Source organism: Larus michahellis, chromosome 10, assembly GCF_964199755.1.
Source record: "Larus michahellis chromosome 10, bLarMic1.1, whole genome shotgun sequence".
NCBI lineage: Eukaryota > Metazoa > Chordata > Aves > Charadriiformes > Laridae > Larus > Larus michahellis.
The window spans coordinates 10,415,885-10,432,059 of NC_133905.1; the positions used below are offsets into that span (position 1 = coordinate 10,415,885).

At 39.2% G+C, this 16,175-nt stretch overlaps 1 protein-coding gene across 4 annotated transcripts in view; it reads right to left on the reverse strand.

The window, feature by feature from the left end:
* Window positions 1-16,175, reverse strand: part of TAFA4 (TAFA chemokine like family member 4) — a 68,149-nt gene that overhangs the window by 9,155 nt on the left and 42,819 nt on the right. For all 4 annotated transcript variants that reach the window (XM_074602624.1, XM_074602627.1, XM_074602628.1 and 1 more), the window contains one exon: window positions 5,885-6,040. In XM_074602624.1, coding sequence (XP_074458725.1) covers window positions 5,885-6,040 — 156 coding nt within the window. The remainder of the gene's footprint in view (window positions 1-5,884; window positions 6,041-16,175) is intronic.

The window sequence follows — 16,175 nt, forward strand, 5'->3', positions numbered from 1 at the left end:
CTAATTAGACTATTTAGTAACCAAGTCTTTACTTGAATAAACTATACATTATCTTCCAAGGTAACTTCAAAAACCCGGGTTTACATGAATTAAACCCAGAAACTATCTGTATTAGTTTTGAAAACTCCTCTTGAAATGGAATCAGTAGCGTCTGTCAAATCTCTTTTCAGAAAGCCACATAAACTCTTGTGATCTCTACTCCAGGAATTCCTTGCTAATGGGATATCATATCAGCTTCTCAGTTATTCACACAGGATTGAGATCAGCCTCAATTGTCCCTAAGTATCTAGACCATGCTGCCTACCCTCGCCAAAGTGGCACAATACTAGTGCACTTCTAGAATATCTCAAGTATTCTGAAATACATTTTGAATTACAACAACTGACCAGAGATCTATTAGCCAGCTTGTTAGGACTCTAAACTACCCAGGATCAGAATTAAAAAACAAAACAAAGTTTATCCCAGTAGGTGTTGGTTAGCACCTTCTTTAGTTAACAACAAGTTAAGTACCTCCTCATCCTGTTACTTACCAAAAGGAGAACTGTGACACTGATCCACCTCAGCTTTAACAATGTCAATATTTCAGGCATTATGGGCCAATATTTCTTGTTAAGGATTTCTGTGTGTTCTATTTGAACAAGCAAATTCATATTGTCTTTAGTCTGGACAAATACGGATGTCTTTCCTAGTGCAATGGATTAAGCTTTCTTCCATATAAATTTCCAGTACACTATTCATTCTACTGTATATTTCCTTTTTTTCTTTGAATACTGACACAGCATTAGCATCCTTTTGAATTCTCAAGTATTCTGAAATCCATTCAAAAACAGTGGGAGGGAAATCTTCTCAGCTATTTCTTCTTTTATCTGTTTCTTATGTACTGATTTTTTGTTTTCTTGTTTCTATATGCTCGCTTCCCTTCAGTCTGGAACCCATATGGGCTTTCAGCCAAACTTGTCCTTTTTCTTCATTGTGGCTCTTTGGCCCTACAGAAAATTTTTAAACAATTCTTTAGTCCCATTCACATTTTTTCCAATCTGAGCGTTTACTCCTCATGAATTCTAGGGCTAATAGAATTGCCTGGATGCAAGATGATTTGGCTAGTGATGATTTACTTAGAAGCATTTAATGCACTTAGTGGAGATAGCTACTCTACAGACAAAAGTTATTAATGTTTTATCTTCTTGGCACTAGCTGTTAGACAAGCTGGAAGTACTTACTCGAGGATGTTTATTTCCATAAAGAAAATGGAGATAAACAAAATTTCATGACTACTTTAAATGCAATTTAGTCATTGACAGAAGAACAGTTTGACCTCCACTAAGAAAAAAATTTCTATAGCTGTAATCAAGTAGTATAGCTACAACTCAAGGCAGGGTTTACAGGCTGCGTGGTATGTCCTCTCTACATATTTAAAAACTTTCTTTCATATGCTCTGCTTTTTTTTCTGAGTTTAGCATCTCAATTTATCTACAGCAACATTTCTCAAAGTATCAATGGGCCTGTGCTTGGAAGCTCAAATAACGCCCAGGAAAATGAGGTGTGCACGTGTACAGAAGAACTAGCCTTGCTTTTTTTGCTTGCCAATGCTTGTCAATAGCTTTCACAACTAAGTTCAAAGACACAAATGACAGTTTCTTGTTGGATGCAATCAAAATGCAATTATCTATGTAACTGTTATCATGGACAAAGGACAAAAAATATCCTGACCCAAAGAGTTCTTGCCCTGTATTCTCATCTAGGCTATGACAAGTGATTTTACAGTCCTTGTAAAAATGCTGGGAAGATCTCAGTCTACAACAAACATTGATTTTTCACCTTCATATCCTTCTTTTTAAATGAAGTACTTTTGCTTCTCCTACTACCTATATTTAAAGTTTCCGAAATGAAAGACACTATAGAAATGCAAAGCACTCCATAAATGTCAGTTAGGCCCCACAACATAATATTACTGCACCACACGGAAAAGGACTCATTTGTAGCAATCAAGGCACTTAAGACTTTCACTTTCTGTATTTGCAAGTTTTAACTAGCTTTTACTTTCCCTTCTGCACCACTTCAACATCTTTTCCTTGGAACTCACCTGGATGTCTATCATTTCTTCTGTACCACTAAAGTACTTATTTTCCTCCTTAGCACATTTCACAAGAAAAAAAAGTCACTTCTACATGTAGGTGTATGCCTGAATGTAATTATGCAAACAACCATTCTGCCTTGACTCAAATAGGGGGCCTTCCTGAAATTTTGGTAGCTGTGAATATTGGCACATGAATTCTCCATCTCCTTGAGCAGGGCTTAGCCTTAACATATAATGCTGCTCCAATAAACTGCTGCTTTAAATCTGACCTTGTGTAAAATTCTTTAGCATCTATCAACCTATTTCAAAACGTAAATATCCAGCTGGCCTATGACTGTATCCTAAAAAACATGATAATGGGCTCTATAAGACTATTTCATGGCCTATATACACAAAAGGGCACAACGCCCAATACTCATCAACAAGCAGCTCTGTCTGATGAACTAGGCTCTACCCTCACCCAGATTAACAAACAAGCTGTCACTGAAACCACTGGGATCTGGGTCAGGAAACCCGTATGTTGCAAGACTGAGAAAACTAAGGTAAAATACCCAACTAAATTAAAAATCTGCAAAATGCTAAAACCAGATGTATAAATTTCAAATGAGAAAGGCTTATATTAATTTGGTTACAATTTACTGGGGGAAAAAATCCAAATAGGTTATAGCAGAAAGCTGCTCAAACGTCACGTTTGAGTTCAGAACAGAATGTAAGTACAGTTTGTCTAGATTTTGCTAAAGTCCCAGACCTTTGCAGTCTTCCATATACTGTGAGAATCTATTTCTTGTGGTATTCTTAATTTCTCATGGAGCATCTATAATCTATGACCAGTGATATGCTTGCCTGGCCTAAAGGAAAGCTAGAATCAACTCTGTTTCCTGGAATCAGACTTTCATTTAAAAACAGCAAGAAGCAGCAGACTTCTGCAAAATCACCATGCAGATCTCAACAAAATTAATTGTAATTATTTAATTATATAACCGTTGATTTGTTTGGTCAAGAAAGGAAAACATAATTCCATTCCAATAGCTCTATAAAGGCCGCTACTCTACATAGAACATGAAATATGATCCCATTTACTCTGCTTTAATGGTCTTTTTGGTACTGCCCAAGAAGAGCTGAAACGCGCAAACCCCGGAAAGTTCACAGGCAATGTCGACATAAGAGAGACTGATTTCATCCTATTTACTGTTGTTTTCCAGCATTACTTGCAGAGTTATTTTCCTTTTGAGTGCACGTAGAAGAAGCTGAAATCCAAATAGAACATATTTTCTAAATCCAAATAGAACATACTTAATCATATTTGCTATAAAAACTAATAAGCACTAAGCTACTTTTTTCCAAAAATTCCAATAGGTAAGAACATCTCTATGTGTATAACTAAAAATTGCGTAGTCTGACACAAGAGGTGGGTGGTGGTACTTTCTGGAGACATACTTATGAATGTGAACTACCTTGTTTTCTTATTTTGTCCAAACACAGTGTAGCACATAAATAATTTGAGGGTGGAGGGTCACTGGAACAGCCTCCCCAGGGAAGTGGTCATGGCACCAAGCCTCTCAGAGTTAAAGGAGCATCTCAATGACACTCCTAGTCATATGATTTAGTTTTAAGAGTCATGACACGTTATCTATCCTGCTAAAGACATTAATCACTGGTCTTTATGGAGGTGGACAGGCCACGTTTACTTAACTTGGAAAAGGAACACATATAATATTATATACGTTTGATAAATAGTCCTGCAAGGAGCAGGGAGTCGATGATCTTTATGGGTCCCTTCCAACTTGAGATATTTTATGATTCTGTCATTTGAGGTAGGAACTACAGCTACCAACCACCATGTGCATGCCATGCATGAGATAATTGCTGCCCTAACGTAAACGATAACTAATACTGGGTAAGGTCTGAAGTTCAAAGAAAATACTTTAAAAGACTACTACAAGCCAATTGCTCTATAAAATCTTTTCTTTTGGTTAGAAAAGTAAGTCTGTGCCTTGGGCATATCCTTCCCTTTAAGCTCAGGGCAAAATACAGGCAAATTAAGCAGCCCTGCATTCAGTAAAAAGGTGCTGGAAAAGAAAATGAAATGTCTGTATCAGACTGAAATATGCAAATTCAAGACCTAAACTGTTGCTGGCTTCCACAGTGTAGAAGCCTACTGAAGGATATGTAGAGAGTGGGAAAAAACACATCTAATCCTGAGGCTAAGGAAAGATAGTTACAGTTTCTGTGCAACAGCAACTGAGTAACACTGACTGCAGTCCCAGATGCTTGCAAAAATAAGCGAAGCATGTGAATGCATTACTCTAAGGGGCGAGGGGGAATCAAAGGCTTCAACTTTAGAAACCAAAATCTTAAATTTATAATATTTTGTCATATTTAATTTCAACTATACTTGAAGAAAAAACAGCTACTAAATTCTTTCAGCAACTATTTGCATTGTCTGAACTAAGCGTCTACGGTATCGTGCATTTATATCTTTCTATCACAGAATGACAGTGTCACCCTTGCAATCCTTAAGCAAGTTTAAAACAACGCCTGACTTGTATTTATCTGTTGTATGTGAAATTATTTTTACAAGGCATGAGAAGAATAAGCACCTAAAAAAAAAAAACTTTCTTAAATAAGAGGTTCTCAAAACGGTAATTTTAAAAAAAATCAGACACATCGCATAAATATAGAGTTTTCTGTTTAAAACTAAATATCTCTGAATATTAGATTAAAAACTGGATGTTGAAGCTTTTGTTTTATATTTAACTTGTAATGGTTGCAATTTTGTGTGAGAAAGAATTAAAATAGAAGGATCTTGCTTATGAATTAGTGAAATGTTGCATCTAATAGCTGTTAGACTTTTTCTTAAAAAAAAAAAAAATCTTTCTTGGAATAACTGTTTACAACAAGAGCAGCAGCCTCTCCAGGGAATACACTTTGTGTAACCCACAGTTTCTGAACTGCTGGTAAACCAGACAGGAAAGTGGTGGGGGCGAGGTGCAGAGTGAACCTCCAGGAAGCAAGTTTTATATAGCTTCAGAATGCCTGGTTAACACTACAGTCAAAGTAAGATTTCAGCTTTAGTGTATACAATCAATTTAATTTCAAATGCGTTAGACTGCTAAAAGTGTAAGGATGGCAATGTTGAGCTCTGTGAGGATTTCAACATCTACCCAGGAAGGCGATGGACTAAGGCAACTGTACCACATTTTTTCCTTCATCAGATAGGTGTCCTAGTTCAGACGCTGCATCCTGTGCAGCAGTATGCTTGCTCTGCTCTCCAAACTCTAATGTATTTAGCGTTACAACACATGAAACTGAATAGACATGGGGCATCATTATAGCACTGATGTTTGGCGTGAGACCATTAGGCACATATAATGGTGAAACAATCATCTAGAGAACAGCTCTAAAAATCAGGTGTCCCAGCACTATCTGCATGCCCAGTCTTAGGGCTGCATTTACTATCCAGTGAGTTTTTAGCCAAGCTGCTAAGTCTAAAGACAACTGGAAGGGTTAATATCATAAGCTTGAATTTCTTGGCTTATGCTGTTTTCAGACTAGTTTTAAAGGAGAATTCTTGTGTGAAAAAATTAAGTTTTATTGGCACAGACATGAAATGGACGAGTACATATATTAAGAGGATTAATTACACACAGATTTATGCACAGGCTCATTATCATCAATGCACAGCGATGTTTCCAAAATTAACAAAAGGAAGGATTATGCTTTTGAGGCAGTGGGAAGTCAAACAATCAAGGAGACTAAACTTTCAAACAATCTTAATGAATCATGAGTGAGCAGGAGACTCCTTACCTTCCACGCACGAGGGCTGAGCCCTTGTTGTACCAGCCACCTGCCCCGGGAAGCAGGAGCACTTGACTGTTTGCGATCGTTCTTCAATCCGGTTCTTATTGCAGCAACGATGCACTGCCACAACTTCGCATGTCCCTTGCTTGACTTGGTGCTGGCCTAATAATTGCAGAGATAAGCGATGGAGAGCAAAACAAAACACCAGCGCGTAAAGAAAAAGCCACTTTGTAGAGTCCTACAAGATACCAAATCTCTCAAAGGCCAGTTTAAATCCCAAGAAGACAAAGGGGCAAAGCATCTTGTAGGATCTGGCTTATTCCCAAGTTCATCCTATTCTTATTAATAAAGATTAGGTCATCATAACAAGTCAATTTTTCAATCTGTCTTCCCTGGCCCTTACAAAGCCATAGGGAGAAAAGGAGATTGGAATAGTCAATTAGATGGATTAGACAAGAAGACATCCACAGACAGAGCACACTCCTCCTTTCCTTTGGCTTCCTGTCTTGCATTAGGTTTTATATTTAATTATTTCTGTTCATAAATGGATACAATGAACAGGATAATATTTAATGGAACTTATCTTAAATAGTAGGGAAACTTTCTACATAAAAACATGTAAGCAGTACTTGCTATGGCTATCATTGCAGGTAGGCTAAGAACAAGGTAGGCTGAAAAGCTGTCATAGATAGCCAAATTTTGTCAAAAAAAACCAAAACAAAAACAACAACAAAAAAACAACCAAAAAACCCCACACAGAAACCTATATAGATTTCCCAAGTTCCCTCCCAGCCCATTTTGAAGAAACCTATGATAAATATTCTATTCTATTGCTTTCCTCTCAAAGGTCCTTCCTCACAACTCACTGTCCCCTATTTCTCTGAGTTTATTTTCCCATCCTCTCCCTTCCTCACTCCCGCTTTTGCATCTTAGCTCCACTGCTCCTTGCACCCAACCACTTTCGTCCACTGCCAAAATTACTCTCTACCCTGCCTAAAACCCTTTCTCACAAAACCCCTCTCCTCTTTGCATAAGTCATTTCCATGTCCTCAATTTCCTGAACAGCCTTCAAGTGCTTCATCTTGCATTTGTCTCATCTTATTTAGAGTAGGGCCTTAGATGGCTCTTATCTGTGTTTGTAAAGCACCTTGTAAATTAGCAGCACTACAGAACAGGGTGGGTTTTTTAATAAGGGAGCTAGACAGAGAGACAACGCTGAGAATAATAAAAATATTCATCATCAAAGCAGTACGGGCTCCTTATACGAGAAGAGGCTATGGTACAGATATTGGTGTAGGTGTACAGCAGACTAAAGAAAGGAAGGTGAAAGGGAGAGCACTCCAGAAACAGACAAATCCTTCAAGTGGCAAGCCTGGAGGATTGTCCTGTTTCCTACTCATTCCATGCTTTGGTTTGTTAGGGATTTTTTGGTTGGTTGGTTGGTTGGGTTTTCGTTTGTTTGTTTGGGTTTTTTTTGTTGTTGGTTGTTTTTTTGGTTTTTTTGTTTGTTTTTTTGTTTTTGTGTTTGTTTTTTTTTTTTACACTGTCTGTTACTATCTAATACCAGATAGAGGATTTTGAAATAGAGAACACCTTGGTCTGATGCAATATGGCAAGGCTTACATCCATATAGATGAAATTTTATTGAATAACCTGGGAGTCCTGGTGGACAACAGGATGACCATGAGCCAGCAATGTGCCCTTGTGGACAAGAAGGCCAATGGCATCCTGGGGTACATCAAGAAGAGTGTGGCCAGCAGGTGGAGGGAGGTCATCCTCCCCCTCTACTCTGCCTTGGTGAGGCCGCACCTGGAGTACAGTGTCCAGTTCTGGGCTCCCCGGTTCAAGGACAGGGAACTGCTGGAGAGGGTGCAGCAAAGGGCTACAAAGATGATTAGGGGATTGGAACACCTCTCGTATGAAGAAAGGCTGAGGGATTTGGGTCTCTTCAGTCTGGAAAAAACATGACTGAGGGGGGACCTTATCAACACTTATAAATACTTAAAGGGTGGGTGTCAAGAGGATGGGGCCAGGCTCTTTTCAATGGTGCCCAGTGACAGGACAAGAGGGAATGGGCACAAACTCGAGCATAGGAAGTTCCACCTAAACATGAGGAGGAACTTCTTTACCCTGAGGGTGGCAGGACACTGGAACCAGGTGCCCAGAGAGGTGGTGGAGTCTCCAACTCTGGAGACGTTCAAAACCCGCCTGGACACGTTCCTGTGTAACCTGCTCTAGGTGAACCTGCTCTGTCAGCGGGGTTGGACTAGATGATCTCCAGAGGACCCTTCCAACCCTACCATTATGTGATTCTGTAATTAAGATCACTACTTTGGGGACACAAATTTTTATGGGTTAAGTGACTCTTTTGAAGAGTTAGCAATGCAGTTTAGGCTTCTGGGTGTAGGAAGTCCAAAATAATGAGAGTATTCAAATATATATATCTAACTTTTTAAAAGTTTGGCCTAGCAATGTTCCTTTGCTGTATGTGTTTTGGTTTCACAAGTATTTCAAGCTCAGCTAAAGGGCTGCCTGGCTTTTGTTGCCAAATTTGTATGCACAACCTCAATGGACAAGAAACTGTGTATATGCAATCCTGGAAAGAAAATTTAGTCGTCTTTTGTGCACTCAACATGTAAAAAGAAATTAAATATGCAGAGGTGGTTTTGGGTTTCTTTTTTCTGAGGAATAAAGCTACACTGTTCTTCTAAGCAAAAACATGCTACAGCAGAAAAATGTATAATATGTATTTTACAAAAAGTTGGAAAAATGTTGAAGACAGCATAAAAGTGTCTTACATAGCTACTGTAATAAGCTTATTGGCAGATTGCGAATTTTCATGCAAGTACCTAATACCCATATCATAATAAACATGAAAAAAATTGAAAAAAGCTACCAGCTTGTAGGACAGTAGCTTCTCTGTAAGTCAGTATGGAAAACAAATACACAAATAGGAAAATTAACTTGGCCATGCCTCTTCATTCCAAAAAATTGCTCTACAAAACACCTCACATGACACTGTCTGGACATAATAATCAGATGGCCAGGGTTTCTGACAGAAAAGATTTTGTAAAATGAGGTTGTTCATCTAAGAGAGTTTATTTATTTATTTATTAGATCTACAGCCTGAGTCAAATCCCTTTGAACTAAACAGGGAAAATTTCCATTGGTTTCCTACAGTGCTTACAGCGGCATTCACTGGAGTCAACAACAAAATTTCTTTTGACTTCAGGAGAGCAAGATCACAGTCTGGACTGTCTCTTGAGAAGGAATTATAAAGGAGGGAAGAAAAAGCAAAAATTTGGAACTGCTCAGGCCACATACATGAGTTTGCCGTGTATCTCGTCTAAAAGACCAAGTAGCCTGCTCTTCTTTCTAATTAAAGTCATTATTCACCAGACATCAGATGTCAAGATAAGAGTAGAAGCTATTTTTTCAGAAGGTATATCATAAGGATGGACTAGATTCAGCTCCAATGATCAATATGTAGCTGAAAGAATGTCTATTTTCAAGCTCAAATCCTGCTTCCTTTAGGTGAACAGTGCTTTTAAGTCAATACCAAAATAAATCAAACAGTTTGGCCCTGAGCATACAGACAAAAAAACCTGGGGCTCGCTTTCAATTATCTTGTTTGAATTTTAAAGCAGTGACACTGCTCCCCTGAAGTGCCAGGAGTCAACAGGCACACAGATGTTTGCAGAAGGCAAAATTAAGTTACCTCATAAATGCATCCTTCGGCTTAGTAGCGCTTTACTATATGCTTATTCACACTTTGCAACTATACAAGCAGGTAAGAGAAGGTGTCCCCTCTCCATCTGCTGGCAGGGGTAGGATGCTAAGGTTTGAAAATACTGCTGCCATGCAAAGAAGACAGCGCTCTTCTCCTTGTCCCTAGTGCGCAGCTCTTATGCAGTATAACAGTGAAAGGCACTAAAAAGCCAAAGACATCTGCATGCATCATTTGCATTAATTGGATTGCCCCTGTAATAGTCTTCCCCCTCCTATATAGTCACATCTATATTTCCTCCTCCTTGTTCACGCACATCTTAACACTTTTTATTCTGTTGAACACCATACGCATTTCTTCTTAATATTCAAACACATCTGTGAACAGGTGCTGAACAAATGCTAAGTGTTACCACGTTAGCTTTCTGTCCTGGTTTTGGCAGCGTTCAGCAACCTAGAGGGCAAGCACTCAATTTACAGAGTGCCTTTCAGACTTAAGAAAACTCATAGAATATCTCAAAAATTAACCATCAACTCAGTCCATTCTCTGCCTAGATCTACTGAAACCTGTTGTATCTACATTCAGGTGCCCAAAGGTGGCAAACAGAAAGAATATAAGAATACTGTCCTTTATATTTTAATCTCCATCTTGCACTGGATATACCTTCATCTCAGTTTAAAGTACATTTGAGGTACAGCTGAAAGCATAATGACAGAAAAACTCACTAACAGTCTTAAAATATTTTATAATCAATGGATTCTCAGGAACCAAGGCATTAGAGGACCGAAGAATTTTTAAAGTGTGAAGACTGCAGTAAGTGAATTCTATGCCAGACACATCAGGAAAGCCATTTCAGGGAGAACTGCAATGAGAGATAGGGAGAAAGCCAGGCTCTGGAGAGCAAAGCCCCTTTGGGCTCACTTATAAAAAGCCCATAAATTCAGAGCTCTTCACCTGTAAGCCTATTCAGATCTGCAACCTAAGGGCTGTCAATATTTGCAGTTGAAATTCAGTTACATCTTCACATTTAAATAAGAAAACTCTCCAAGGAGAGATACGTTTTATCAGCAACAGTACCAGAGAAAGGTTCCTGTCCTAGAACACCTTCTGCATACCAAAGAGGGGGTGTGTACCAGCCAGGCACTGTGGAGGACAGAGGTTGAATGTCGAAAACTATGGAGCTCTGGGTTACCTCTGATAAGGAGTTTAGCACATGTGTTTCTCTCCACATCCCAATTTCTTTACAGCTTAGTTCCTTAGAAATACCAACGCTATTCAAGCTCACTAAGGACACTTTCCCTGTCTCTCTGTAGAGGGCACAGATATACTAGGATAGGGGTCTCTAATGGAAGCAACCTCCAGGACACTCCCTGCTATGAATTGTGTTGCCTTTTGTAAAAGACCTACAAATATTAACAGCCTTCAGGTGCCCACATCCAGAATGCCTCCTAATGACCTCGTAGACTAGCCACAAAAAGGCTCTGTGACCATTTCTTTCTTATCCGTGGGCTTTCCAGCCCAGAAGATGGTAGATTGTGTAGAGCTGCTAGGCAGCCTTCACAGTTTTCAGAGAAGGCAACCATCTCTGAAGAACAAGAAAGTATAAACTAGGAAGTTATTAGACTTGCACATTACAAGCCAGCATGAGTGTTGTGAGTAGAGTTGACTGAATAATTACCACTGAACTGTTTATTCTCAGTTTAATACATTTTTTCAACTAACTTATTTGACAAGACCTTATTTTCACTTTCTTCACAGAACTCAGGGGGCAAATATGCAATTAATGCTTCTAAAACTCTTTGAAACCTTCAAATGAAAAGAGGAAAATACAATTATTGTTAATAAAATATCAAACATCACAGTTATGTACTTCAAAATTACAAGGAAAATATCAAAGAAAGAGGAAGGCTTTCAGAAGGTTGCTAGCCAATTCCATCCACATCCATTTCATCTTTGTGACTAATTCTAATCACTCCCAAGGAGTACTCTTTCAATGCCATATACATACAGGCAGCATGCCTTTATCAAAAATCCCAAATAACCTCCTCTTTTTCTAATTTCTTAGCCAAGAAACATATGGAAAATACATATTTAAAGGGAGGTTTTATCTCTGTTTCGTAAGCTGCCCTCTCTGATGAAGAAAGCAACTAATACTGTGGAGAACAGCACATCTGGACAGTAGGACAATATGACCTTATCTCAGCACATTCTTCAGTAAGCCTCAAAACCAGCAAGCTTGGTCTGCACAAAATCAACTGCATTATTTATTTAAAGGGGAAGAGGATGCCTGTCAATAGGGAGATGAATGGCTATGGAACCTAATGTTGCAGACAACAGTAAGAGAAACAAGCGAGTTTAGAAGTCAGCACTCATGCTGTTTGGAAGAGGAAAGCACACCAAGAAGCTTGGTGCCAGCTCATCATCTGTTCCACCTTCATCTCATGCTGGCTTTTGCTTACAAATATATGAACGCACAGAAGCACACACCAAGAGGCAAATATTCTTAGAAAAACACATATAAGGAAATAACATTTGCTATTTTTCACATTTTTTTTTACCAGACATATTTATGAGAATCTCTCTACCTCATGGGGTGTTTTTGCAGGAGGGAAAGGGGGGAAGAGGTATTTCTAAAGATGACACCTATTCTCAAGAGAAGAAGCTAAAAGTCACTTGGAAGGTAAAATTAACACACCATCTTCTAGGCTGAGAATTTCAGTAGAGTTTTGCTCTACTACCATTCCATCAGCCACTGGATTTTTTTCATAATAATTTCACATTCATGTCACAAGGTCCTGACTTAGGTGCTCTCCTTCCTCAAGGATATACAATATTTATATATGTACTTTCTCATAAATTGTCTCTGCATATACAATTCATTCCAGTTTCACTTGTAAAGTTTTATCTTTTCACTTGCTAGCATTAAGGGGATATTCAGAGATACTCCAGAAGTGCCACCAAAGGCCAGTTCAACAAGAAATAGCTTCCCATAATAACCCGCCCATGCTAATAGGCAAAGTAAGAGGTAGCACACAAACACAAAAAAGGGAGCAAGGCATCCAGTTTGCTATCCATTACTCTCACATTCCTCCTCAAATACATAGCAGTATTTGTGATTACTAGAGCTAGAATCTCTAACGAAGCAAGTAAGCAAAGACACAGGGATCTCTCAGATGAAGGAATTGAGGTTGATGCTCACCCAATGTGCAGGTTTCCAACCAAAGAGTTTCTCACAGCCTATAAAGTTACAGCCTTTGTTCCAATCAACAAGTCAGTAGTTGTGACTTGTGGAAGTTAGTAGTATAGTGTGTGCAAAATCACAATCAGCATTTTAACTGGATAATGACGGAACCAGCACTGAACCACTTTAGCTTGTTTTGGGCAAGAAGTGACACCCGAGGAAACAAAAACTCTCAAAACAAGCAACCAATTTGAAAGGAACCCTAGGGGTATAGGAGATCTAGATGTGTATTTGAAAACAAGGTGAGTGACCTCAAACCCCGATAATGAGACACAAAAAGTTAATGAAATCAAAAGCATAACCTTTTAGTGCAGGTGGAGGAACATGCTGACACAGCTGGAGAGAATCATGTAATACAGTGAATTCTTTGGCGAGTGTCAGAGGTCACATCCATATGGAGATTAAAGTCCCCTGGAATAAGTAGCATAGGTGACCTTAGATCAGACACAAGCACTGAGACTTCTCCAAGGAACGAAGCATTAAATCTGAGTGGTCAATAAATCAAAACAGCTGAGACCGAAGTAGGTGCCGTAAATAGGGGAGGAAGGAGAGGAAAGTTGCTGCAAATGAAAAGAAAGGTGGATGAAGAGTGACCTGGAAGCAAAAACAAATTAAAACATGAGCCTCTCTACCTGCTGGAGTGCTATGCTGAAGTCAATCAATAAGGACTGCCTTTCAGCCAGGCAGTAATATTCATCCTGGTTCAAGCACACATATCATTTGTACAAATGAAATCTAAAAGCATAAAACTTCATAAAGTACCTTGGAGTAAAGTGGTGCTATTCATTTCCTGTGGGAATCTTTCTACTGTGTGACTATTTTAGGTGAGGCAGAGAAGAAAATACCAGGGAAAGATTTGGTTTTCCATCATATCTTGTAGCAAATGAGCAACATTGTGCTCTCTAATACAGAAGTATTTCCCACATGTCCTATTAACATTCCCTCTCACTATTACATGCGGACCACTCTTTTTCTCTCATTTGTTCCTTCCTTCACAAATTTATCATGAGAGAAAGGGAAAAAGAATGAAACTGGTTCCCCAGAGAGATTTCTGCTTGCCTCAAGAAAGCAGTTTCTCATGGTTTAACCCCAGCCAGCAGCTAGAACCACGCAGCCGCTCACTCACTCCCCCCAGCTGCGATGTGGGGTGAGAATCAGAAGAGTAAAAGTGAGAAAAACCCGTGGGTTGAGATAAAGACAGTTTAAAAGGTAGAGTAAAAGCCGTGCACACAAGCAAAGCAAAGCAACAAATTCATCCACTGCTTCCCATCGTCAGGCAGGTGTTCAGCCATCTCCAGGAAAGCAGGGCTCCATCACGCATAACAGTTACTTGGGAAGACAAATGCCATTACTCTGAATGTCTCCCCCTCCTTCTTTTCTTCCCCCAGCTTTCTATACTGAGCATAACGTCATATGGCATGGAATATTTCTTTGATCAACTGGGGGCAGCTGTCCTGGCTGTATCCCATCCCAACTTCTTGTGCCCTCCCAGCCTGCTTGTTGGCAGGGCAGTGTGAGGAGCAGAAAAGGCATTGACTGCCTAGAAACAACCAAAACCATTAGTGTGCTATCACAATATTCCCATCCCAAATCCAAAACATAGCACTGTATGAGCTGCTAGCAAAAAAGTTAACTCCATCCCAGCTGAAACCATGACACAGGTACACACACATCTGTATAGGCCAGGCTTACGGTTATTCACCAGTTTGCGAGAAAAAAATTAAGTTTTCTGTCACAATTGTGAGAGCTTCTAAAAACAGACTCACCCTTGCCACTGGAAAGCAAAAGTAGCATACGTGGGACTGCAAACTGGGAAGTATTATCCCATCCACATCCGTAACTAGCTCTTCATCGACGGCAGAAGCCATCCTGACGAAGACAGCATCACTGCAGCCCAAGCAGGCATCAGGGCCCCGGTAAGCTCGCTGTCCCCAGCGGCCTGCTGCCATTTGCAGCTGCTCACCATACCCAAACTCAGTGCTGGACTTGCACAATTTATTCCTTCACGTGCCTGGCATGACAGAAGTGCCTTTAATATTATCCTAAAGTTTAAGAAATTAAAAAAATCAAGAAAAACTTGTGACCTTCCAAGCATTCCTCTATCACCTGAAACATCAAATGACCATTTTGGACTTGGCTGTGTAAAACGAAAGTTTGTAATCTACTAAATACCAGAGGTATTTTTAACCCAGTTCAAGGTCATTCATCAGACAAGAATGATATTTGTTTAGAGAATATGAAACAGCAATTGTCAGCTAAGTCATTAGGCTCTGCAGATTAAGCAAAGGGCAGTTGCCAGAAAACAATGTAGATGTTTGGGAAAGAAGCATCTTCTTCACTTCAAGCGAAAATTAAATCTTTATTCTCATGTCCAAGTATAATGGGTAAAACTGAGGATGGCAACCACGGGAACTTGTACTCTGTTCCATTTCAGTGCTCAAAACAGCTCAAATTTACAAAGTACAAAGAACTTCTGCTTTTCTGAGTTTTATTTTTTAAATGCAAAGGAGCGTTTCCCTCCTTTAATGAAATTACTTTTATGGGACTGTACAGTAATAGGACTGTGCCTGAATTTGGCAGTTAGAGGTAGACAAGTGAATAATTATTCATTAGTTAACCCTCATTTGAGAATCTGCTAAAGAAAGATCCAGACATAACTGTTGTCATCAAATGGCGTACTTCACAAAAGTTTTTCTGGTTGTCCTGTCTGACAGTCTTAATTTAAAAGACTGACTTTGGCAGTGAATCTCTCGTTCACTTAATTGCTCTGTATTTATTAAAATCATGCAACAGTATTTGTTGCTACTAGAAGAATTGTCTTTTGCAAAAAAAACAGGACCAGTGGATAAGATTGCAAATTTGAATGATACATTTCATTGGTGAAGTGAGATGAAATTTTCATGCGATAGGCAAATCAGGCAAATGGAATTTTGAGAAACGTTACAAGCAATCAGATCAGTTAATGCACCGGGCACCAGGCCATCAGCTCCTCAGCTGGTCTTTAATCCCTGGAAAAGCCCCTATGTCTTGATCACCACTGATTAATTATTTTCAGTTTGCCTCATTTTATATCAGGTTTTATATAGCTGTAATGGTTATCTTGGGTTTATTCTAATGGAATGGACAAGGAAAGCATTGCGGCAGTCCAAGTATAAGATCCAGCTGCCAGTTAAGCAATAACAGGTCATAAAACTAAATTGCACAAATGCATTTTTAATTCTGAGTGGCATGAGGACTTTTAAATGGTTTCAGCATGTGCAGACTGTAGCCAACCTGGCTGAACAGCTAATTGAACTTAAGATATTTTAACTATTATATCCATAAGTGCA